The 26,825-nt window shown below is 46.3% G+C and overlaps 2 protein-coding genes and 1 non-coding gene across 4 annotated transcripts in view; all 3 read left to right on the forward strand.

Annotated features, from left to right (window-relative positions):
• The first annotated feature begins 363 nt into the window (after nt 1-363).
• fbl (fibrillarin) lies at nt 364-5,897 on the forward strand. The gene is made up of 8 exons (XM_056433767.1): nt 364-473; nt 1,509-1,670; nt 1,962-2,185; nt 2,284-2,454; nt 2,555-2,687; nt 3,791-3,903; nt 4,349-4,494; nt 5,181-5,897. Exons 1-8 carry the CDS (start codon nt 368-370, stop codon nt 5,203-5,205), a joined length of 1,080 nt encoding a protein of 359 aa, XP_056289742.1. The 5' UTR covers nt 364-367; the 3' UTR covers nt 5,206-5,897.
• Nucleotides 4,871-4,960, forward strand: LOC130206731 (small nucleolar SNORD12/SNORD106). The gene has a single exon (XR_008834163.1). It is a non-coding gene; the product is annotated as a small nucleolar SNORD12/SNORD106 (small nucleolar RNA).
• A 610-nt stretch (nt 5,898-6,507) lies between the features above and the next one.
• The window catches only part of dyrk1b (dual-specificity tyrosine-(Y)-phosphorylation regulated kinase 1B), a 38,803-nt gene continuing 18,485 nt past the window's right edge, over nt 6,508-26,825 (forward strand). Inside the window, exon 1 of one of the 2 annotated variants that reach the window (XM_056433752.1) lies at nt 6,508-7,071. Coding sequence is in view for 1 of the 2 variants with exons in the window: in XM_056433751.1 (XP_056289726.1) it covers nt 24,043-24,145 (103 nt within the window). In the remaining variant the exon portion in view is untranslated. Of the gene's footprint in view, nt 7,072-21,196; nt 24,146-26,825 lie in introns of those variants that run through there. The other variant, XM_056433751.1, reaches the window with a different exon arrangement.

Below are 26,825 nucleotides of genomic sequence, written 5' to 3' on the forward strand. Positions count from 1 at the left end.
GGTTATTGATGGTGTTCAATTGGAGGAGGATCTGGCCATAGGGGATTTATTTATTTTATTTATATTGTATCCGGAATCCTCTCCTGTATCCGGAATGTTCTCCTGTATCAGGAATGTTCTCCTGTATCAGGAATGTTCTCCTGTATCAGGAATGTTCTAATGTTCTCCAATATCACAATCATTTCATTGTTATTTGTTATCTCCTTAATAAACTCTTGTATGAACCCTGGGACCATCACTGCTTTGCTTTCTAAAACCAGTTCAGAAGAGGAACAGGTGACCTTCCCCTCCACGCCGACAGGGGGCGGTAACGCTCGCTGTGTAAAGCGCGAGGCGTCCCGGGAACAGTGAAGTAGTGCGCGAGCGCATGTGGCCCTCTCCGTCCGTTCAGCGACAGCAGCAGCGCCAGTCGAGCAGCAGCAGCAGCACAGCAAGACCAGTACAACGAGCTACAGCCGACACTATGAGTCCAGGTGAGTTACCTTTAGGGCTTTAGTGTTGCTGTCATCATCTTAATCTGAGTAATTATATAATATTTATAATCCTGTTTTCGCTTAGTTCGCCGCGCGCTCCTCGCGCGCTGTCGTTGGTGTGCCTCGGCCTACTCAGCCAGGCTCACGTAACTTTACGCTAAACTTGTTATAACGGGGGAAAGTGCCGCTACGTGCGTGTGTCGGCTCTCCGTTACCGATAACCCGCCGCCATTAAACACGCAGTTATAAAACACCGACGACGTCATGATAGCAAAGCGTTCAGCAGCACGTCGCTAAACACGTGTTCACATCTCCGCCTGCAGGGCGAGACCATTTCGAGTTTTTATAGTGATTTTATATCGTCGTTGCGTTGTTTACGGTGTCGGGCGCGTTTGAGGGAGGCTGTTTTCCTTCCGCTTGATGCCACGAGGCGATGGCCGCGTTCAGGGACTAAACTAGACCCGCGTGGGGGACTGGCCCCGCCATGCCTGACTATAAACACGCAGCAAGTCATCTGAACGTTTTCCTTTTATGCGAATAACGCAAAACAGCGAAACTTTAATCCAAAAATAAATAGTGTATAATAATATTTGCAGCTATAAACCAGAACACTTAATGTTGTGAGAGCACGTGACGCGTTGAGTAGATTAGTTTATCGTCATGACACCAAGTACTGGTGCAACGAAATGCAGTTAGCATCTAACCAGAAGTGCAAAGCAGAAGTGAAAATGGTAATATAAATATAGATAAAAGTGCAGATGTGATATGTGTGAAGTAAAGGTGGCAGTAGAGGCTATGAAGGTATAGATGAGGTAGGAGACATGATGAGATATAAATACTACACATGTTTCCGCTCCAGGGTACAAACTATGCCAAATAATTGGGACCACCATGTGTTATTTCAGGGCCGCACGTGTGCAGCCATCTTTATTATTTCATCACTGGCTGCTCTCCGCTCGGGACCAGCTGCTGGGTGATGGGAGCTCTGCTCACCACTGCCATGCTGCTGATGTGCTATCTGTGTCTCATTTGAAGGGTTCAGTCCTCGAGGAGGGTTCGGTGACCGCGGTGGACGAGGCGGGTTCGGTGAGCGTGGAGGACGAGGTGGATTTGGCGACCGCGGAGGACGAGGAGGGTCCGGTGACCGTGGACGAGGAGGGTCCGGTGACCGTGGACGAGGAGGATTCAGAGGACGAGGTGAGCCTGGAGTGGATTAGTGTCATCTGTAATATCTTATCTGAGCGGTGTGAAACTAGTGTTGTCATATTGCGGTGATCCAGTGTGTTTTGGTAAGACAAGCATCTTTTATAACCCTGTTATCGGACGAGGAACCAAATATGGTCACTTCGTTGATTTTCTACCTAAACAATATCTATTTTTTAATTTTGCAGTAAAACATGTCCTCCAATGACACTGTAATGTTGACATTTTGAAATTCGAAGTATTTCAATGAACGCCCTATTAAAAGTTAACAAACTGTTTTCTCAGGTGGAGGAAGCTTCAGGTCTCCAGACGGTGGAGGATTCAGGGGCCGAGGGGGCAGCAGAGGCGCCCCGAGAGGGAGGGGAGGCTTTGGAGCAGGGAGGAAGGTGGTGGTCGAGCCTCACAGACACGAAGGAGTGTTCATCTGCAGAGGGAAGGAGGATGCCCTGGTGACGAAGAACATGGTGGTGGGAGACTCCGTGTACGGAGAGAAGAGGATCAGCGTGGAGGTGAGACATGGCGGTCAAATCATAAATTAGTTTCAAATGATAAATGCCAGTCAAATATCAGGACTCCACGTTTTTAAATGCCGATTCCCGCTTGTTAGGAAGGAGACGTGAAGATTGAGTACAGAACCTGGAATCCGTTCCGCTCCAAGCTGGCAGCCGCCATTTTGGGGGGAGTGGACCAGATCCACATCAAGCCCGGATCAAAGGTCCTGTACCTGGGAGCCGCGTCGGGCACCACAGTGTCCCACGTCTCTGACATCGTTGGACCGGTGACTACTTTAATTGAAGTTTTGAACTAAAGATGAGAATCTCTCCCAAAGTGACCCTTTGGAGGACCTGTGACATGGAGGTGTTCGGTGTGTGTTGCAGGAGGGGCTCGTCTACGCCGTGGAGTTCTCCCATCGATCGGGTCGCGACCTTCTCAACGTGGCGAAGAAACGCACCAACATCATTCCCATCATCGAAGACGCTCGCCACCCACACAAATACCGCATGCTAGTTGGTAAGTAGTCCAGAGCCTAAGCTCCACAGTGAGGGAATATTATGTTAAATACATTATTAAGACCCAAATGTTGAATATCCTGCAAACGGTTAGCTCCTCAAATGAAGCTCCCGGAAGATAATAATCAAGAGGAATTATAGAGCTACGTGTTGAGGTTCATACCTGCAAACTTGTCACCTTTCGGTGAAATTCACCGTTTTGAACTCAAAATAGGTCATCCGGGTGAACCGTGTCGAGCTGTCTGCGCTGCGCAGCTCACAGCGAGAGAAGAGGCGCAGCTTTAGAGGCCGACTTCGGCTTAACAAATAAAAAGATGCCAGAAGTGAAATGTTTCAGTCTGTAAAGTTGTGTAACTCTCCAGCTGCTCATCCTGATGAACTGTGGATCATCTGGTCAGAGACTAACGGCCTCATAGTGTAACATCAATGCTATGATGGAACCATGTAGTTTCATTCATATCTGGCTCTATTAATGTCATTACTGTCATTTGTTAAGTGTTGAAAAAGTGAACCATACAGATGTTTTATTTATTGCTATTATAGATAAATATACCAGTCTCGTATTTATGGTATTTTATTGAATTCTGGTATCGGGTATCATGATATTTATGGCAGGTATGTAATATGTATAGAAGTTATAATATGAGTATCGTGACAAACAGGTAGAGACAGAACAGATTCAGGGAGAAGTCCATGAGGACTGTTCAGGCAACAAAAAAGGAAGTTTGTTCATGAACGACTTTAACCATATTATATATAATGACAATGTATATTTGTTATTACTATCATTATAGGGCTGAGTCAGAGTGGAGAACCTTTTGTTCTTCAACTGTTTATTATCATTATTTAGATATGTGGTCAGAACAATAAAATGACTGTAGTTGTGGTTCTAAAAGCTTTGAGGCTTCAAACAACGTGGATGTGGTGTGGTGACAACAACAACAAAAAGTCACCTGCAGCCCCCCCCCCCTTGTCATCTTTTTCACCCCTCATGAGTTTGTAGGTATGGAGGTTGAAGTGGATGCGATTTATTGTTTGGGATCCAGAGCTGAAGCCTCATCTCCAACAGAAATGAGTGAAGTCAGTAATCCTCTCTCTCTCTAGGCATGGTAGATGTGATCTTTGCAGATGTTGCCCAGCCCGACCAGACGAGAATCGTTGCTTTGAACGCTCACAATTTCCTAAAAAACGGAGGCAACTTTGTCATCTCCATCAAGGTACGCCGAAGTTCCTTAACCCTCGTGTTGCCTTAGGATTAATTTGACCCCATTCAATGTTTAATGTCGGTGTTCTTTCGGTAGTCAACAAACAAACATAAAGTGCCTCACACTTAAACTTGGAAATCAATATTAATTCTAATAATTTTCTGGAGGTTTTAATTGCTGGCGTCAAATTGAACCCAAAGGGTAAAATATGTTAGTAAATATAAAGGTAACAGGAGGGTGAAATATTTAATCGGGTCAAATTGACCCGAAGGCGACAGGAGGGTTAAACAGTCACTGAAGGTGGACTGACCTTCATGGTGGACCGCGATTGTCTTTTAGTGTTCATTTTTTAAAACATTTTATCTTTGCTCAATTTGGATTGTTATTGTACCTGAACTGAGCGATCTGACTAGTTTGAATCTGTGTGTTTTGTTGACTCGTTGATGTTTTCCTTCAGGCTAACTGCATCGACTCGACGGCGCCCCCAGAGGCCGTGTTTGCCTCAGAAGTGAAGAAGATGAGCGCTGAGAACATGAAGCCCCAGGAGCAGCTCACGCTGGAGCCCTACGAGAGAGACCACGCCGTGGTGGTGGGCATCTACAGGTATGCTGCTCCTCTGAAGGACTTTTAGTCCAAACTAATGCCTGCAAACTGTTTTCTATTGTCCCAGCTCGAAAGCATTTAGATAAATATACATTGAGCCCATTCTCTAAAACATTGTCAACCATCTAGTTAAATATTCCTCTAAATTTATCAATGATTAAACTAGGATTTACCGCCTGCATTAAGCTGCTCCGGTGACTATAGCGCCATCTAGTGGAATGTTTAAACTTGCATATTCTTGGATTTACACCATTTAAAAACGTCCACTGCTTCTCCAAAAGCTGCTTCTCACACAAACCAAACAAGTTCAAATATCTGGAAATAAAGAGTTTTACTGCAGACATTTTTTTAAACTGTCAGAAAGGTCCTGCTCTGGAATGTGGTTGATGATGCTCAACTTTTTTCCCCATCTTATCGACAATGGTGATTACTGACAAACTAAGCCAGTTTGATCTGAAACCACATTCCATAGTACATAATTGGTATATAATCGTGCATATATCTGCACGTTTAATAAGTGGCTGCTATGAGCTTTCCACTAATCTTTTTTTAAATGTAGTTGCAAGCTTGATATAGTCACTCAGTTAGGCTTTTATTTTGAAGGCCAACAGATGAAAAGGCGATTACAATTCATGCTTCCTCCCCTACACATTGTGGTCACGCTCTTTTTTTCTGCCTCTCCTCAGACCGCCCCCAAAGCAGAAGAAGTGAGGTGTCCAAAAAGAAGCCGGTGTGGATTTTACCAACCGCCATCTGCTTTTTATTGTTGTCCGTTGCTCTCCTCCAACCTCCAACCATGAGATGAGCATGCGGGGGTCAAACACGTCTGGGTTTCGTCTTTTGAGTTAACTGACCGATGCTGCTGGAGTCTCTATATCACCGAGGACGTTTGAACGCATCACAAGTGTCTGTATCCAGGAAGGATGACCAGTAGAAATTAAAGACTGTAAAATAGTCGTACGGTGACTTCTGTTTTTCTTAAATTCAGCTCCCGCTTCCTTGTGAACGACGTTCTCTTTTTTTCAACTTTTCAAAGCCTTTTTTAATGATTTGAAGTTGGTTTAAAAAGTAAAAACAAACACATTTCTGGTTTTATTTGGGCTCCAGTAAGGTTTCTTGGTCAGTGCTTTTCTTTTGATAGTGTATCACTTCTCTATGCTCCTCATTCTTTTCTTGTAGAATGTCTTCTTTCCCGATCTTATCTGGCGCATCTGACTCCAGATGTCTCAGTCCACTCATCCTCCATTGTACAGACATTAAATGGGCCTTCCTCCACTCAGACCTGTAGATCGATAGAACCCTCTGAAGAAGGTTATTTACAACAATGTAACCTTTGAACAGTTTATATTTTCGTTTTTTGACATAATGGCAACTTTGTTTTAATAAAATGTTTATGATTGCTATTTGCTTGTTTCTAATCTTTGACTAAAAACAATATTTGACAATCATTGGGAGAACCGTGGCTAATAAATACCAGTAGACCACCTGGTCCATAGCATGACCTCCACAGGTACTAGGTAGACCACATGTAGAGGACTAAAACTAGACTACAGGTACTAGTTAGACCAGCTTCAGTCCTCCACAGGTACTAGTGGTTAGACTAGCTTAGTCTACAGGTACTAGTTGACCTGGGTCAGTCTGGCTCTAGTCCTCTACAGGTGCTAGTTGACCTGGGTCAGTCCGGCTCTAGTCCTCTACAGGTGCTAGTTGATCTGGGTTAGTCCGGCTCCAGTCCTCTACAGGTGCTGTCAGACCCGGTTTAGAGTCCAGCTTCAGTCCTCTAGTCTGAGGGGCTTCTCCTTTACTGACTGTTCGTTGGGCACGAGTCTAGCCGTTAACCGACAACCGTGAATCCCCGAGGTCATTAACCGAACCCCGAGGGTCTCTGCGGGGGTCGCGGCGCCATGAAAACCGAGTCTAAACACCTTTAAAGAGCGACTGTCCGCGGCGGTTTTGTTTTGGCAGCCATTTTGTGAGTCAGTCTCAGGAGCGCGCCTGGCCGTGCGTTGCCTGGTGTCGGGAGTGCGCGCTCAATGCAGCCCCTCTCCTCTGACCGAGACTACCACCGCGGAGGGGCTGGCCAGCACACGGAGCGCTGCAGCTGGGCCTCGTACGGTTCTTCTCCTCCTCACGCCTCCCGGAGCGGCCGGCGGCCCCCCGGCTGGACGTCCCCCGCCCCGCAGCCGTCAGCCAGCGGACCGTGTCTCCCTGCGGACCCCGTTATTACCGGCTAGCTCCGCGCTGCTAGCTCACAACAGTCCGCTGTACGTGAGGCTCGGTACCGGGAGAGAGTCTTGACAACTACCCCCCTGAGCCGAGGCTCGGCACCGGTCGCGTGGACCGGAGGGCTCTCCTCTTCGGCTCGATCCCCATCGAACGACCGGACAGCCTCTGGTCGTCTTCTCCTCGCTCCACCGGGACTTTACCGGGAAACGGTTCGGCGACACATTACTGGGATTTCTGCAGTGGAAGAGGGACGCCTGGCCCGGGAGGGGGGGCTCGCGTGGACGGCGGGGGGAGAGATAGCGGTTCCGAACATGGCTGCGACGCGGAACTAGGTTCGACACGCCGCCTGAGGTAAGAACCGGCCCCGCTCCGCGGATGGTTGTGTGTGTCACGTCAGGGGGAACCGGGCTCGGTGGCATCACGGTAACCCTTCCCCGCGGTGCTCGCCCTGCCAACCGGCCTCCTCGGGCCCCCGGTCCCCGGTTCTCCGGTGGCTGATGTGGGTGTGTGTGTGTAGGGGGGGGGGAGTTAAATGGCTAACGGTCGTGTTAAAACCGTTGCGGTTCGGTGTTGAACCGCATCCCACGCCGCGTCCTCTAAGCCCCGTCGACCGGGGTCTCGACCGCTCGCTCCCACCTGGAGACACCTCGCCGAGTGGCCATCAAAACGCGAACGATCGATGCCATCTGTGTGTGTGTGCGTGCGTGCGTGCGTGCGCGTGCACGTGTGCGTGTATCTAGGCAAGCTTCGGCAGCGGCGGAGGCATCGCGACCCCCGAGTCAGCGACACCTCGCAGAAAAGGAGAGAGGATGCCGGTTAATACCGGGAACGCGGGGGCGACTGGTTGTGTGCATATGTATAAATACACACGCATGTGCACCCACGTGTATGCACGTGTTTATATAGACATATATGTGTGTGTATATGTGTGTATTTATGTGTATATAGGTGTATAGCTGTGACACGCGGAGGCCAGCCTGCAACCCCCGACTGTCCTCTGCAAGATCTGCAGCAATCCTGCTCCACAGCTACAGGCTAGCTTAGCTACCGCAGCAGCCCCAGCCCTGCCCTGCCCTGGAGTCCAGGAGCCCAGGAGTCCAGGAGCCCAGGAGTCTCCCTCCTTGTAGTCCAGCGATGCATCAGGTCTCTCCTCCTTGTAGTCCTGAAGGACTACAAGGAGGAGAGACCTGATGCACCGCTGGAGGACATCTGGACACGCTCCTCTCTGCTCATTCGGTGACGTTGAGGTCTGAAATGTAGCCGGCTGTCAAAGAGGTTTATAACGGATGCTTCCTGTCGTTTGCATTCGGGGATCGCATGCGAGTCTCGAATGGATATTTTCTACATCTTCTCTGCCTCCATTTGTTTCCCCTCCTTCTTTCTCTTCTGACACCGAACCCGGCGAGCTCGCCGTGTGGTCGTCCGTCGTCTTCCATCCAAAAAGGGCCACAGACACCCCCCCCACCCGGCCCCTCAGGTGGAAGCTTCTGAGTCAGCTGACCAGATGTTTGACTTCTTAAATCCAGGCTCGGCCATTTGACGAACTAGTTGAGCAAATGTTCCGAATTCATCGCGGATGTCCTGAGATGCGACGGGGCGTCCGCAGGCCGCCACTCGGTCGTCCTGCAGACGTCCCGTCTCGGGGTCAGGGGGTCCGAACCCGAGTTCGCCCCGTGACCCGTTCCACCTGAACCTGCCGCTGCGGTTCAGTCGGCCTCTCGTAGGCACCCTAAACCCACGCTCACCTTCTGCAGCGATCGGAAAGTTTATTTATTATCGGACAGAAACAAAAGGCGTAAAACAACAAAATCTTTATTTTGTTGTCATGTAAATCCTTTACGTTCTTTGTGCTTATAGGAAACTACACGCTGCGACAACCCTGTGAAGTCCTGTTGGTCTCAAACAGCCAATGAACTAGTTCCCTGACGATAGTGTGTGTGTGTGTGTGTGTGTGTGTGTGAAGGGGGGGGGGAGCTTGGACGCACTTATTTCAACACCTACTCGTCGCTGATGGTCACCTCTTCATCCTCCACTTCCTGTCTCTGCTGCCGTCGCTCTCCGACTCGGGGATCTGTGTCTATGATATCCGTCCGTTGGCTTGCGGTGCATTTGTGTTCCCTTTTTTTAAATTAAACATTTAGTATCTAGTCTTTATAATGCAACAGGTATCTGGCTGGTGTTGGCGTGGTTTAGATTGTGGGTGTTTTGCGGTGACAGAGTTGTGCCTCCTCTCCAAAGGAACGAGCGTCGCATCGCGCCGGTTCAACTTTTGGACTTCATGGTTCTGAATGAGCAGAAGCTCTTGGCTGGTTTTGCCTATAAATAAAAGGGAAAGGTGACCACACAAAAACCCAGCGTTCCATCCACATCCCCGTGTCTCACGAGGGCTTTAAACCTGCAGGAATAACATGACGGTTATTATTATTATTGTACTCTTCACTATGACCAGAGTTTGGCCTCTGGTCCCCCCGACCTCCCTTTCCCTTACAATCACTTCAACTACTGATCATGAAAATTAGGCGTAAGCAAACTATACATTATCGTTATATTATTATATAGTTAGATTGTTTTCTCCCTCCATCACATTCTTCATACGTCTTCAGTCTCAAAGTAACCATGGCGATCGTTGGCTGTACATTCATGACTCCAACAACTGCTTATAGCTAATTTGGTATATTTTGAGTGGTTCCAAATGCAGACTAAAAGAAGTGTCCCACAGCTAATTAACTGACTCCATCGGAACATTCTACTTCCTGGTTACAGCCCCCCCCCCCCCCCCTCCATATCATTATGAAAACCATAGTTCACAAATGAAGAGCATACTTATCCCCCAAATAGAAAAAGGGGCTATAAAACCATTTAATCTCCACCCAGCGTACCGTGCTCCTGAACGTCACATCTTCCTTCAGATATAGTGTCTCCTGGTCGTCAGTCCTAACCTCCTATCTCCTAACCTTCTATCCCATAACCTCCCTATCTCCTATCCTTCTTTCCTACCTAGCTGCTGACCGGGCCGTCGGCCCTAACCTCCTAGCCCCTAACCCTCTCTCCTACCTAGCTGCCGTCAGTCCTAACCTCCTAGCCCCTAACCCTCTCTCCTACCTAGCTGCCGTCAGTCCTAACCTCCTAGCCCCTAACCCTCTCTCCTACCTAGCTGCCGTCAGTCCTAACCTAGCCCCTAACCCTCTCTCCTACCTAGCTGCCGTCAGTCCTAACCTCCTAGCCCCTAACCCTCTCTCCTACCTAGCTGCCGTCAGTCCTAACCTCCTAGCCCCTAACCCTCTCTCCTACCTAGCTGCCGTCAGTCCTAACCTCCTAGCCCCTAACCCTCTCTCCTACCTAGCTGCCATCAGTCCTAACCTCCTAGCCCCTAACCCTCTCTCCTACCTAGCTGCCGTCAGTCCTAACCTCCTAGCCCCTAACCCTCTCTCCTACCTAGCTGCCGTCAGTCCTAACCTCCTAGCCCCTAACCCTCTCCTACCTAGCTGCCGTCAGTCCAACCTAGCCCCTAACCCTCTCTCCTACCTAGCTGCCGTCAGTCCTAACCTCCTAGCCCCTAACCCTCCTACCTAGCTGCCGTCAGTCCTAACCTCCTAGCCCCTAACCCTCTCTCCTACCTAGCTTCCGTCAGTCCCAACCTCCTAGCCCCTAACCCTCTCTCCTACCTAGCTGCCGTCAGTCCTAACCTCCTAGCCCCTAACCCTCTCTCCTACCTAGCTGCCGTCAGTCCCAACCTCCTAGCCCCTAACCCTCTCTCCTACCTAGCTGCCGTCAGTCCCAACCTCCCAGCCCCTAACCTCTCTCCTACCTAGCTGCCGTCAGTCCTAACCTCCCAGCCCCTAACCCTCTCTCCTACCTAGCTGCCGTCAGTCCCTAACCTCCTAGCCCCTAACCCTCCTACCTAGCTGCCGTCAGTCCTAACCTCCTAGCCCCTAACCCTCTCTCCTACCTAGCTGCCGTCAGTCCTAACCTCCTAGCCCCTAACCCTCTCTCCTACCTAGCTGCCGTCAGTCCTAACCTCCTAGCCCCTAACCCTCTCTCCTACCTAGCTGCCGTCAGTCCTAACCTCCTAGCCCCTAACCCTCTCTCCTACCTAGCTGCCGTCAGTCCTAACCTCCTAGCCCCTTAGGATCGAGGTTCATAAACCGAGGTGTGGAACCAGAACTCTGTCCACTTCTCCTGTGGGGTTGTGGGTAAAACAAGTCAAGCTGACTGGACACAGCTCCACAAGTCGAAGGTAAACAGTGTCCACGGTTCTGAGATGTGGAAGTAATTGATTTGTCGTTGCTCAAATTAAATATTATTTTTGCGCCATAATAGTTTTGCTCCGAAAATCTTTCTCCGTGCCCAAAATGTGGTTGTGCGTCCTCGGGACCGGAGCGTCGCTGCACCGGCCTCCTGCTGTCCAGGAGCGCCCTGAGAGGAACCAGGTCTTTAAACAGTCAGCGGGCTGGGTGCAACATTTACATTTGTTTTAAAGTTCAGCCGGAGCCGGGTGCGTTGCGCTTAAAAAAAATGCTGATTTCACTTCTATTAAGACTGTGCTAATACCTCAAGTTTCACTGGCGAGCAATTGATGCGGACGCCATGCTTGTTTGTTTGTTAGGAAAAGTATTGATTGCGATCCATCTCGTCTTTCCTTGTGTTTCAGTTGGTTGAACCAAAGCGCTCCGTGACTTTGAGCTCGTGACGTCTTCCTCTGACTCCTCGTCGTCTTCGCGGCAGAATGCACTCACTTGTTTTATGCTACCGGTGTTTTTGGCAGAATGAACGGATTTGTTCTTCCATCACTGAAGTATTTCCATTCATGCATTTTAGTTTTCTTTAACTTTTCGTCTCCATACAAGGCAGATGTCCTTTCATTGGTGTCCTTCCCCTCTTCCTGTGCACTTTGTCCCGTGGAGTGAGGCTCACTTGTCACTTGAGGGAGTTTTGAGGTGCGTTTGTTTCGACACACACAATACTAGAGGTACTTCAACAGTCGTATTGCTCATGAATTCAACTCTTCATGGAGGAAGAACTTCTTCCTAAAGTTGCTGTGTGTGCGTGTGCACATGTGTATTTGTGTGTGTGCACATGCATGTGTGAATGTGCACACGCGTGTGTGCGTGCCATCACATGGCTAGTAGGAGTGAAAGTGCGGTGCCACTGAAGACAATTCTATTTTTGAGAAAACGCCCTTTAGAGAAATGCATTTTCACCTGTTGTGATCGATCGGGATGGATTCACCTGTTGTGATCGATCGGGATGGATTCACCTGTTGTGATCGATCGGGATGGATTCGCCTGTTGTGATCGATTGTGATTGATTCACCTGTTGTGATCCATTGTGATTGATTCACCTGTTGTGATCCATTGGGATGGATTCACCTGTTGTGATCGATTGTGATTGATTCACCTGTTGTGATCGATTGGGATTGATTCACCTGTTGTGATCCATTGTGATTGATTCACCTGTTGTGATCCATTGGGATGGATTCACCTGTTGTGATCGATTGTGATTGATTCACCTGTTGTGATCGATTGGGATTGATTCACCTGTTGTGATCGATTGGGATTGATTCACCTGTTGTGATCGATTGGGATTGATTCACCTGTTGTGATCGATTGGGATTGATTCACCTGTTGTGATCGATCGGGATTGATTCACCTGTTGTGATCGATCGGGATGGATTCACCTGTTGGGATCGATTGTGATTGATTCACCTGTTGGGATCTGTTGGGATGGATTCACCTGTTGAATGAAGACAGTCCTGGTTAAAGCTCATCAGGGCACCTTTAGTCGAGTAATATTTTTTGTTGAGATTCAGGTTTACCTTAAACCTCTCAGCTTGTTTGTTTATTTGTTTGTTAGTTTATTTTTCTCAATTTAGGCCTGTCAATTCCCCCCCTCCCCCCTCGTGTGTGTGTGTGTGTGTGTGTGTGTGTGTGTGTGTGTGTGTGTGTGTGTGTGTGTGTGTGTGTGTGTGTGTGTGTGTGTGTGTGTGTGTGTGTGTGTGTGTGTGTGTGTGTGTGTGTGTGTGTGTGTGTGTGTGTGTGTGGTAATTTGGGCGAGGGGGTTGTTGCATGTGACCCTTCCACCTGTCCTTACTGGGACTCTATTTCTGGGTCTCGCACTGAACCTGACTATGTCTCGATGTGTGTGTGTGTGTGTGTGTACGTGTGGTGGACCTGGTGTCGGCACACGGTTCCTGTTTTTAGTTAACGTGACTTGTTGTCGTTAGCTGGACGGCAGCGGCCGGGGGGAAGCACCAAACCACAGTTTCCCTTTTGGCCGTTGCTCTTTCAAAATGAACTGGAGCGACTTCAGCTGTTTTTTTGTTGTTACCTCTGTCATCAATACACAGCTCAATAAATACGTTTGTTTGATCTACTTTTACCTGCGATAGACGTGTCATCCAAAAATGACTATTGTGTGAAACCTGTCGGGTGGTGTTTGAGGTGGGAATGAGAACGGGCTGCTTATTGGCTGGAGGGGTCAATCCCCTCTTGGGGTCAACATGCTCTTTGCTGAGACCCACAAGGTCTGGGACCTCACACTTCTAGTGATGAGGGAGTTTTTAGGGAAACTAACAATACCTTTTTTAAGAACAAATATTCCTGGGACCAAAACAGAAAATTGCAAATTAACATTTAATATCAGGAATTCATGCGATAGACACCACCGTTGACTATACTACGCCTTTGTGTATGAAATGTGCTTTACAAGTAACCACATTTTTTAAGTAACGCCCCCTGCTGGACAATATTATATATTTTATTATTACTTATTCATTTCAGTATTTCATAAACTCTTGGGTCGTTTGATTTCCTGTATTAATAGTGTGACATATTGTATATAACTACCGGTTCTGAAGAGTCTCAAAGAGGGTCTGGTTCTGGTTGGGAAGAACTCATTCTCATGATGGGAAATGTCTGTATGTATCTTCATTCTCGGTCATATTTCCTCAACCTATTGATGACGTCTGCGAACCCAACAAAATCTTGCTGAAATAACAATAAATTGGCTGAAGTTTAATTCGTAGGTAAAACATTTCGGTGTGGCGACAGGAAGGAAGTCAAAATGGCTCTGGGCTCTTGTCCATCTGGGGGTCCATCCCGAAATGTTTTTTCAAGAACGTACCATTTCTTAAACTGTGTGGGAGGTGGACCTCTCCAAGGTAAAGCCCATCAACCCCGTTGAGGTAGCCTAGCTCAAAGGGGCGAGGCTTTTCCTGAAGAACGGTTCCTTTAAAACACAAGGGTGTCGATCATTCTTAACATCGTCGCCACGAGATTTCCAAATATATGTCCAAGTATTTGCTGCGTCTCGCATTCCCGTCCATTAAAGCCCACATGACCGATGGATGCGAGAACGGCCACGTCTTTTAATTTAATTGCCCACGTTGGAACGACGAAGACTAACGAAAAAACGCTGAAGCTGTGGGCAGCCGAACCGAAACAACAATGAGCTAAAAAGAGTCTCTCCAGAGCTGAGGTTGATAATTCTCTGATTCACTGCGGGACACTGTTTGATATTTGGCGACGTGTTGGCCTTTGATCCGTTCTTCAAATTAAAATATGGACTACTGCCGTTTACTTGCATTCTGAAGTGCAAGTAACCGATCAGCAGATCAGAGTTCACACTGTAATCGTCTACATACATTTACTTTTCACACAGTATCAACCCCTCACATGGAACCAGATGTACATTGTCAGTAAGTCATCGGTAGTTATGAGTCCCAACTCCAGGTTAGTCGTTTGATATACATCACCAGTACTTAAAGACACTTAAGTGTTAAGTGTCTTGCTCAAGGACACATCGACTAGGGCACAGACTGAACCCCCAACCCCCTGATTTGAAAGACGTACTTGCTAACCACTGACCCACCGTGTCTACATTGTTATCGTCTAAGTGACGGACTCTACTTTGCAAGGTCGACAGTCACGATGGTTCTGGAAAAGAGTCACTGTCGACCGGGAGGCCTCGGTCAGTCCACGGACCTCGTCTTGGACCAAATGTTCCAGGGAACTGTTGTGTGTGTGGACTCGGTCATTAAAGGAGACTCAAAGCTCAAAACTGCTGTCAGAACTGTTGAGGTCTCCTCAAACCCCAAAACCAACCACAGTCCAAAGCCACGGACCAGGAGTCTCTGGACAGCCGGAGAAAGATCAAGGACCACATGAACATCCAAATCGGTGATCGATGGACTTCAAGGAGAATGCTGTTGCTGGTGTACTCTAATCATGATGATAAATGTTACGTAAAGTAAAGGTACATCTATTGAATCCATTACCGAGGTCTAGTATGTAATTCATAGAGATTCACTGATCGATGGCGATGGGTTGCCCATCCAAACCAGGTCCGTGAGCGGATTGCCCATGACCGGACGGTCCGTTTCATATTTTGTTTTGGTGGGGCACATTTACAAAGGTCACGATGGTTAAACACAAAATGTCGTCCCTTAAACTCACACTATCACAACTACACTTATTGTACATGTATATACATGTCTACGAGACTCGGTAGTGTGACCTGAAACATGTCGTTGGTGTTAGGACTGGGGATCCATGTACAAGGCTGACCTTTGGGGTTCGGTGCCTCAATTGTTTTACTTTTATCACAAATGTTTATTTATGTCAAAAAATATATCTTAAATAACAGTACAAAAAAACTGTGAAATAGGCACATATTAAAAACTTTATTGAAGTCTGATACTGTTTTATTTACATGTCTTTCATTCATAATCGTACTAAAGTAAAAGCATTTAGATATTATTATTATTATCAGAATGTGAACACTGCTTTTTCTTTGTGTTAGTGATAATTGAATTAATAAGTGACTACACTGATTTAAGACCATGAAACAGAATATTGAGGATGCTTTGGATCCAGAATAGTTTTCTCATCTAGAAAACAGACGCTAACGGGTCATGAACAGGGACTTTGAACTGAAAGATGGGCCATGTGCTTATGATGCTGTTTACTAGTCTTCATTTACCAGACTTTAGTTCTATTAGAATATGTAAATATTACTATAAACCACACATTGACATGAGCAGGTTATTCTTATTTAATAATGAGGGAATCATTACACTTTAAAAAAATTATAGTTTCAGGATCTCGTGTCATTGTTTGATTAAAATAAAGGCAGATGTACATTAATGTGTGCATGTGTAGGGGAACAATGGCAGCAGCATTCCCACAGGTCGCTGTGTTTCATTCTGTGTCACATTTAGCTTCTCTGGCACCCAGTGAGAGGGTATCTCCTCCTCCTCCTCCTCCTCCTCCTCCTCCCCCTCCTCCGAAGCAGCCTGCAGTAGCAGCATGCTGCTCCTCTATCTTCCCTCTGCATCATGTTTACCTAGCAACAAGCATCACCCGCGGCTGGCCATCCCATTGGTCATTTGAAAACGCACCGGGGACCAATGGCAGGGCTGTTGCCATGGTACAGCGGATAGTTGCCGGGTGGAATTTTGCTGCAAGGCACGTGAGTCTGGAGTCTGCTTGCCTCCTCGCGCTGCCTGTAATCTCCTGTCTGGTCGTTAGTACGGCTGAACGTGGTTCGGTGGAAGCTCGTCAGTAGCTCTGTGAAGGGAAATACTAATCAGTAATAATATAGGCTCTGCTTTAGAGCGAGCAGCAGAGGGACAACAGGAAGCTTCTTACGCCTGTTGAGGAGCTGCTGTACCACCACCTAGCAGTATAATGAGGTTTACATTCACAATACAAGTACAGTAACAAGTACACTACCTCGCAGTATAATGAGGTTTACATTAACAATACAAGTACACTACCTCGCAGTATAATGAGGTTTACATTCACAATACAAGTACAGTAACAAGTACACTACCTCGCAGTATAATGAGGTTTACATTAACAATACAAGTACACTACCTCACAGTATAATGAGGTTTACATTAACAATACAAGTACACTACCTCGCAGTATAATGAGGTTTACATTAACAACACAAGTACACTACCTCACAGTATAATGAGGTTTACATTAACAATACAAGTACACTAACAAGTACATTACCTCACAGTATAATGAGGTTTACATTAACAACACAAGTACATTAACAAGTACACTACCTAGCAGTATAATGAGGTTTACATTAACAATACAAGTACACTACCTCACAGTATAATGAGGTTTACATTAACAATACAAGTACACTAACAAGTACACTACCTCACAGTATAATGAGGTTTACATTAACAACACAAGTACACTAACAAGTACACTACCTAGCAGTATAATGAGGTTTACATTAACAATACAAGTACACTAACAAGTACACTACCTAGCAGTATAATGAGGTTTACATCATCAATACAAGTACATTAACAAGTACACTAACAATACACTGGAGCAGGGTCTTAGTATAATTAAGTTTAACAAGCACATTAGAAAGGAATATCTTTAAAATCTTTTTATTTGATCTAAATTACATTACTGATGATTTATGTTGGGACAAAAAGACCAAAACACTGCAATGTGCATTTATGATATATAAAAAGATATTTATCGAAATAAATTAAACATTAAAGTACTTTTTTAATGCGCATTCCAGTCATTTCTGTTAAATCATCTCTGTTGTGGACTCTAACAATGAAATAAGATGTTCTCTTATACAGGGCATTGGGTCAACAAGTATATTACCGTACAAATACACATGATAGGTGCCAACATATGGATATGAATGTTGCTTTAGTCTTTTCACCATGAAGATTGTACTTTCTATTGATTCGTTCAGTTTGAAAAAGGAATACAAGTTATTTTCATAATTTGTGTTGAAAGGCCTGATCTAAGTGGTAGTTGTTTTACTGTACAAACTCCCTTATAATTAACAGAAACTACTGAACCGCTGTGCAGGTCAGCCATGTGTATGTGTGTGTGTGTTTGTACTATACGAATGTCCTGTCATCCCCAGAGCACACACACACACACACACACTCACATACTCGCTCACCTGTTGCTCGGCTGTCTGTAATTGTGGAGCTGGTATAATTGTGGGCTTTGCATGGCATGATGTGGTAGAAATGCGGCACACACTTGTGCTTCTCCTCAGTGCAAACAAACATATGCACACAATAGGCGTCCTCCTAAGACCCGTATTTTTGTCTTTATCCATGTGTGTGTGTGCCCAGCCACCTTCTTGTCCCGTTGGCCGTGTGTCTGACGGCATGTCAGCCCATGCAGAGCACGGGGGAAGTGGCTTGTTTTGGGCCTACTTTTAATTGTGTGCGCCTCAAAACTCATTTCCCTGCGCCTGGTCTGGAGTGTGGCACTTCATGAGTTTGAATGTGTCCTTTTCTAACCAAATGTTTGACAGTTTATGTCCTTTGTTTACGTTGTATTCCCAGCGTACAATCCCTGCCACGTGTTGATGGAAAGCCTGTGGTGGCAAAATTGTCTTTTTCATCATCTAATTTTCACATTTTAGTCCTGAAATCAACTGTATTTTTTTAACCAAACTCAAAAAGGCAAGGTATGCATGATGTATCAGGCCAGCACGGCCATATGCTCATAAAGTCCATTATGTAGACGTACATCCCTATTGTGTTACTGCTAGTTTACTGATCACCCTTTTAGTTAAATGAGAAGATCAGCCCATTTCATGAGACAGTTGAAAGTATTGGGACTGAAGTTTAGCATGAATGTAAACTATGTCACATTATGATTGGGCCTGAATCAACTTAATAGTTAGAGTTGTCTAAAACAATCTCTATGTAGAGGAGCAAAAGACCAACACAACTACTATAATGTAACATTTTAAATGTACATTTTCATGCAAGGAGTGACACGAAGACAAGTTAATTTGTTTTCGACTGTTGTGATGCAAGCAGAGATGTGGCAAATTGTCTTTTATGAATACAATAGATGGGAGATTTTGTTTCAGAACTGCGACCACTCGCACCTCCTAGTTAGGTTCAGGTAGAGACCTTCTATCCCGTCTCCTTGTTTGGTTCAGGGTAGAGACCCTCTATCCCGTCTCCTTGTTTGGTTCAGGTAGAGACCCTCTATCCCGTCTCCTTGTTTGGTTCAGGGTAGAGGACCTCTATTCCTTCTCCTTGTTTGGTTCAGGTAGAGACCCTCTATCCCATCTCCTTGTTTGGTTCAGGTAGAGACCCTCTATCCCGTCTCCTTGTTGGGTTCAGGTAGAGAACCTCTATCCCGTCTCCTAGTTTGGTTCAGGTAGAGACCCTCTATCCCGTCTCCTTGTTTGGTTCAGGGTAGAGGACCTCTATTCCTTCTCCTTGTTTGGTTCAGGTAGAGACCTTCTATCCCGTCTCCTTGTTTGGTTCAGGTAGAGACCCTCTATCCCGTCTCCTTGTTGGGTTCAGGTAGAGAACCTCTATCCCGTCTCCTAGTTTGGTTCAGGTAGAGACCCTCTATCCCGTCTCCTTGTTTGGTTCAGGGTAGAGAACCTCTATCTTATCTCCTAGTTTGGTTCAGGTAGATACCTTCTATCCCGTCTCCTTGTTTGGTTCAGGTAGAGACCTTCTATCTTATCTCCTTGTTTGGTTCAGGTAGATACCTTCTATCCCGTCTCCTAGTTTGGTTCAGGTAGAGACCCTCTATCCCGTCTCCTAGTTTGGTTCAGGTAGAGACCCTCTATCCCGTCTCCTAGTTTGGTTCAGGTAGAGACCCTCTATCTTATCTCCTAGTTTGGTTCAGGTAGAGACCTTCTATCTTATCTCCTTGTTTGGTTCAGGTAGATACCTTCTATCCCGTCTCCTAGTTTGGTTCAGGTAGAGACCCTCTATCCCGTCTCCTAGTTTGGTTCAGGTAGAGAACTTCTATCCCGTCTCAGCACTGTCCTTTCAACCTTTCAACTCAAGCTTAATAGTCTTTGGATCATAGCAGAGCCTCTTGGGTGCCAATCGCACAGAAAAAGTCAGCAAAAACATGGCACCATCCATTGTCTTCCCAGGTGCTTTACATTATCCCTGTTCACAACTCAGACAAATCCAGTTTCTCTGAGCTTGGCATTTTTTTTTTAAAGCAGAGACCACCTGTAGTGATGCATCTGCATGTGATTAACATTGTTAGCGTACATTGCCGCCATGCTGTATTGCTCTGTAATCTCACTTCCTGTTTGTTTATGGCTTATCTCTTAATGCAGGCCTATAATTATAGCATGTTATTAGGCCACGCTATCTTATTTTAGCTGTGGCTGGTCAGCTGTTTTTTAGTGTGTGGGAGTGCAGTGATTTAAACCATGGGTTCTGGAGCCTGGAGCGTGAGTAGATCACCATAGAAAGCTGCAGGACCATCAAGGAACATTGCAAAATAAAAGTTCTGAGGTTTGCCTTGGCATTAAGATTAATTTTGCAAACTACACTTGACAATGACTGCAAGGTTTATAAATAATTCCTTATAACATCTTTAAACAAATAGTTGTGGTTGTACATTGTGGATCTTCAAATGCAGTATTATTGTGCTGATTTAGTCTGATGTGCATAAGGAGAGGATACCTTTTGTACAGTAGCTGAATACAATAAGCAAACTCCAGTTTCAACACCACCTTTTATTATTATTATGATGACACATTACTGAGTGATTCATCTGCGCACGTATAAACGGTGGTGACACACATTCGTCGGTGCAGGGTGAGTTTCCTTTAAGGAGCGTCAGCTGGGCTCTGACACAGCGCGTGTGCAGAGAGCTGTTCCCAGGCAGCGTTGTGCCGGATTTAGCCGGAATGGCCGGATAGCAACAGGAACAACTTTTAGCTGCGGCTGCTTTGTGGGGAAGGAGAAGTCGCTCATCTCAGCTGTAGCGAGTCACTCAGTGACCATGTGCTCATGGAAGCCTTCCCCCCGCCTCCCCTCCCTCTCCCCCCGCCCTCCCCCTGCTTTATCACCGCCCTTCCTCCCTCTTTCCATTTCTACCTGACATCTTCAAAGTATTTCCGCGTCATTCCTGCCTCGCGCGGTTTGAAGAGCGACTGGGAGACGAAAGCCGGCCCGCCCCGCCCACAGACCCGCGCGCTATCCAATCATGGCCAAGGATGGGCCTTTATGTAGCCAATGGCGTTGCAGCTGCCAGCGCGTCGGGTAGCAACAGAGCCCACAATGGATGCGTGCTGCGGGAGGGAGAGGCTGCGTTTACCCACTGAAGTTCAGACGTTTAGAGAGACTGAAAGTGACTGTAGAACACAGTGGCACTAACATAATAATACTAACATAATATCAACATAATAATAACCTAATATCAACAGACCGTGAGTGTGGAACACGGTGGCAGTGACACAATAACAACACGATAACAACAGGAGATAGTGATCAGGGTCACATTACGGGTTGTGCACGTCACTGCAGCTCTATGTGTGTGTTTTCAGATATATAGGTGGCCTGTTTATTATATATATATATATATATATATATATATATATATATATATATATTTATTTATATAGAGAGATCAAACACACTTTTTTAATTGACAATTAAAGCTGTATATTTGCTCACCCCTTATAAAGTATATTTAATGTATTTTTAGTATGTGCTTTATTCAAGTTTTTAATTAAAGTAATACTATTATTTTTGGCCCGTAGAAAGTGTTTATAAAAGCTGTGTCCATACATACAGGATACTGGGTTTAAATTCTCTAAAGTTCCAGTGTATAATCAGACAGGATAAGAGGTTTAGGTAAAGGTGGGGAATATAAGGATGTTGTATGTGAATAGATTGTAAAGCCCTCTGAGGCAAAATAGTATTTTGTGATTTTGGGCTCAACAAAATAAACTGAATTTAATTGAATAAAGTTCCAGTACATAATCAGAAAGGATAAAGTGTTGAAGTAAAGGTGAGTAGTATAAAGTTCCATTATGTAATCTTATAAATAGAAGTGGGGAATACAAAGTTTGAGTATGTAATCTTATAAATAAAAGTGGGTCATATAAAGTTTCATTATGTAATCTTATAAATAAAAGTGGGTCATCTAACGTTCCAGTATGTAATTTTAAATAAAAGCGGGGAATATAAAGTTCCAGTATGTAATCAGACAGGATAACGGGTTTAAGTAAAGGTGGGGAATATAAAGTTCCAGTATATATATCCCGCTGTTACTATAAATGGCCAGGACGGCAGAGGTCTGCTCGGATCAGACCACTGCGGCCAGAGGGAGGGGTGCGGTCCAGCGAACTCGCTCGGCTCGTTGTTAGCGGGTCGTAAACCCAGTCTCCCCCGAGTGCCCGTTCACGTGAAACAGCCCGTGAGATGTCCGTCACGCCGTGTTTTCGTCCCGTCCGCGTGTCTGTGGTGGTTTCTCCAGACAAGCCAGCGCCGCCCCCCCGCCCCGCGCAGATGGTACGGTCCATGCAGGGTGGGGGCGCTGTGTGGGAGAGCGGCACAGATTCCGTCTCACGGAGCAGCTCGGAACGGGAACCGGGCGACGAACAAGAGTGAAGGGTTCCACCTTGAAGGAATAAAACACCTCCCGCTATTGTGAGAAGGACGCGCGAAGAGGAGCCTTTGAATGTGAGGGAGGGAAGGCGGAGAGAAGAAGAAAAGAGAGGAAGGAAGAAAGGGAAGAGAGGAGGATCAAAGGCGAAGCCAGGAACTCCGCCGGATCTGCTTCTTTACTTTGGAGACCCACGTTGGGTTCGTTGCTGTTCACACCTTGTTTGTGTTGTTGTTGTTGTTGTTTTATTTGACTCGACTCCTTCCTGGATCGAGCTCCGGTAAACAGAAGACACTGTTTGGAAGTACAATGCAGGCCGCCGGTGTGGTTCTTCAACACGGAGACGCATTTGGCATCTAACCCACCCCCGGATCTAAGCCTGCCCCCCCCACACACTCCCTCCTCCCTCCAGCTGTGAGGGCCACCCCCCGGATCTCAGCAGTGTCCCGGTAATGGTACGCACCGTAGCCGGCCCGTGAGAGTGGACCTCCGGCGAGCCAACCCGCCGCAGTGGGCTGTTTGTTGACCCGCGTTGGACTGCTTTCTGCCGGACCCGTCCCGCGCAGTATATGGGGGTTCCCTCACGGTCTGGTCCCGCGCAGTGTACGGGGGTTCCCTTCGTGTCTGGTCCCGCGCAGTGTATGGGGGTTCCCTTCGTGTCTGGCTTTAGTACACCGGGCTCCACTCGCCCTGGCAGAGGCCAGCCTCCTGCTGCTGTCGGCGGGTGAAGAGGGAGCGGAGGCTTCGCGGAGGCTTCGCGGAGGCTCTGGCTGGCTGTGCGCAGGCCCTGTGACATTTCCAGCGGAGGGCTGTGCGCGCGCGTGACCGTGCGTGCGCGCGCGTGTGTTGTGTGCGTGTGTCACTGGGATTAATCCGAGTGGTCGCATCACTCCCCACTCCAGTAGAAAGCGCCAGTAAGTGGAGCTATTCTTAGCGGTGAGGGATGGGGTAAAAGCAGGCGGCTGGAAACCCAACTCCCCCTCCTCCTCCTCCACCTCCTCCTCCTCCTCCTCCTCCTCTTCCACCCCTCCTGTCACCTGCTCGGCCCACCTGCACCATGCCGGGCCAGCCTGGTTAGCACTCTTGACTTGCAAGCTAGTTCCTGTGTTTTTCTTCTTCTTTTTTTCCCAAGTAGAAGTGGAATAATAACAACAACTGGATGAACTATATTTGATCCGTCATGCTGACCGTGGAGTCTTATTGACTCGGGAATATACTTCGCCGTCCTGTACTGTGCCGGTGACGGCTGCACACTGGACTCGCCGGTACCGGATTACTACCAAGATGTCTGAAGAACTATTAGCTGTGTGCTTTTGGGTCAACCTGCCCTGGACTAAGTGAAGCTGTCACAAGCAAAGCAGAGTCTCTGCTCCTCTTCCTCAGAGTAACCGCTCATTACCATATTGTAAAAGAAGAGACTTAGTTAAAAATATACGCCACCAGCACACAGAAAGAATGCATGAAACTGCCGAAAACAACGAAAAAACAAAAAAGCTAACCTGACTAACCAAATATTTCCCCAGACCCACAGAAAAAAAAGAATATATATGTAGAATGACAGATCTATATCTATAGTGTAACTCCACAGATGAGATTACTTCCTTTTATATTTTTACTTCAGAGAGACGAGCTGCCTGTTCACCAGTTGGTTGCCTTAGAAACCACAGTCACAAAAACGAACAAAGGAAACAACAGAAGAAGAATAAGAAGAAGAAGGTGCCTTTTGATTGGTCGGTCGGTTTCCCACCATTTCAAGATTCATTGATTTCAGTTGGATGTAAAATGTTAAAAAGTGAACTCTGGGATTGAAAAGCGCGTCTCGCGCGAGACCAAGAAAAAGCTCCCTTCACAAGCCCCGCCCACCCCGTCAAAGCGTTTTCATTGACAGTGTTTCCCCGCTGGATTTGATAAGTCGCCGAGCACTTCCATGGTGATCACGTCCTCATCCGTGGAGGACAAGACGGTTCCCTCTTGCAGGATGGTCCAAACAGAACCCTGGATCTCCACTGCCCTGCTGCGCAAGAACAAGAGTCAGTACACGCACGCACACACACACACACACACACACACACAAAACACACACACTAAGATACAATCTTGTCTGTACAGCCACAGGTGTGTGTGAATCTTCTGTCATGGTAGTGTGTGTGTGTCACGATGACATGGCGCTGTGCGGGTCTATTGAGTTGTCATGCTGAAGACCCTGACCCATCAGAACCTAGCTTCTAGATCTAGGTCTGGGTCTGGGTCTAAGTCTGAGTCTGGGTCTGGCTATGGCTCTGGGTCTAGATCTAGGTCTGGGTCTGGGTCTAGGTCTGAGTCTGAGTCTGGGTCTGGCTATGGCTCTGGGTCTAGTTCTAGGCCTGGGTCTAGGTCTGGGTCTAGTTCTAGGTATGGGTCTAGGTCTAGTTCTAGGCCTGGGTCTAGGTCTAGTTCTAGGCCTGGGTCTAGGTCTGGGTCTAGGTCTAGTTCTAGGTCTGGGTCTGGGTCTAGGTATGGGTCTAGTTCTAGGTCTGGGTCTGGGTCTAGGTCTAGTTCTAGATGAGAGTTACCCCGACACACACGTTGGGCTTTGTTTTGAATACTCCTGTTTTGAATACTGAATACTTTGAATACCAGAATACTTTGGATCAAAACACAACTAACTACTCTTCTTTAAATTTGACACAAAAAGCATCAATGAGTCAGTCAATGCTTCTATCTCGTTTACAAATATATTGAACTCAATGTTATTTCCAGGGTCTGAAAGAGAGACCGGCTCACCTGGATGTCACCTTTCTGAATCAGCAGCTGTTTATCAATGCAATGAATGTTATGGGAATGAATGTTACGTCGAGTCCCAAGTAAGACTGAAATAGTTGTAACGGCTGTTTGTCAAACCTTTTTCATTGAGATTTCAGCCGTACTTGCACTTTTTTATTTTTTTATTTTAAATTTATTGAAATATATTGAAGATGCAGCACAGTTTTGAAGTGTCCTCACAGCAAGAAGGTGCTAGTTAAAGTAAGATAGACATTAGAAACAGCTAAATGTAAGGGCTTAACAGGAGAAATAGTTCGTTTAATGTAAGATAAACATTAGAAATAACTAAATGTAATGGGTTAACAGTGGAAATAGTGAACTTAAAGTAAGATAAACAGCTGAACGTATTGGGTTAACAGTGGAAATAGTTAGTTTAATGTAACATAAACATTAGAAATAGCGAAACATAATGGGTTAACAATATGAATAGTTAGTTTAATGTAAGATAAACATTAGAAATAGCGAAACATAATGAGCTAACAATGGAAATAGTGAACCTAAAGTAAGATAAACATTAGAAAAAGCTCAAAGTAATGGGTTTACAGTGGAAATAGTGAACTAAAAATAAAATAAACTTGAGAAATATCTAAACGTAATGGTTTAACAGTTGAAATAGTGAACCTAAAGTAAGATAAACATTATAAATAGTTAAACGTAATGAGTTAACAGTGGAAAAGTGAATTTAAAGGAGGTAATATTTACACAACAGACAACAGATGACTCGGCGAGTCTCACCTGACGCACTCAGACCGGTCTGAGGTTCACGGGACCAGACATCTCGAGGATGAGGCAACGTTTTGCATCTTGACATAACGTTGTCATCTTTCTTGAGGCTTTAAGTCGCTGATCCTGCATCATCATCTATTCCCCTGAATACACACTTAGAGAAGATAATTCAGAAACCAGGGTTCTCTGTTTCAAATCTTTCATCGGTGACGAATACAAACGTCATCTCCGACTTCATCTCCGCGGCTTCTAATAACGTCGTTCCAGATGTTGACGGTGACTTATGTGTGTGTCTGAGGACACTCTGTGCATTGTTCCCTTCGTCCACACTGGACTGCCAAATTGCATACGACGGTCTTTATTCTCGTGTTAAAGGCGTGATCGTTTACGTGTTTTGGGAGTGAGGGAACGTGCAAAGAACAATATGATCATGAAGTGATCCCACGTGTCGGACGGGCTGAGTGTCTTCTGGGTTTATTTGCATGGCGGCTGAACCTTCATAGATCTTTTCGAGTCTTCCGGCCACTCAAAGCGCGTTACCACTTCCTGTCGTCGTTCACACGCTGACGGGGGAGGGGCTACATTTGACAAGATTGCATCTGAACCCGTCGCGATAATGATAGTTTACCCCCCGGCAAATACCTGAACGCATCGTAATGCAACTCAATGCAACCTTTGTAGTTCTCCGTTGGGCGAGCAGCTGACGTGAACTGCTCGGTGACGATGGAGCATCATCAGGACGTTTCTTCTACGGTTAGAGAAACCGTCTGGGGGTTTTTAGAGGTTTTAGAGGGGTTGATTGTTTTTTTACATTTTTGTCTGTTTTGAGAGTGACTTTTTTGACAGCTATGAGCAGGGTTTTCCCTGCATAGAGAAAATGTGGGCGCGCCTAAGCCGTTTTCCCGAACGCCTATGACAAATCCCGAGCGCCTAAGGCAAAAAAAAGTTTTTTTGGGAGCACCGAAGACCCATTTTGACCCAGGAAAAACCCTGATGACTTGGTATTCAACAAATAATTTTTTTACGGGACGGGCAGATGATTTGTATCAGTGGAAAGGGCAGCAGTCATTTAACTCATTCAGCAGATATCAATAGTGCCAAAGGATTGCCGATATATGCCTCGATATATTGCCTCGGGTCACGTTAGTAACATTCCTGCATATGACGTTTATTTATGACGTT

The sequence above is a fragment of the Pseudoliparis swirei genome, chromosome 16 (genome assembly GCF_029220125.1).
Source record: "Pseudoliparis swirei isolate HS2019 ecotype Mariana Trench chromosome 16, NWPU_hadal_v1, whole genome shotgun sequence".
NCBI lineage: Eukaryota > Metazoa > Chordata > Actinopteri > Perciformes > Liparidae > Pseudoliparis > Pseudoliparis swirei.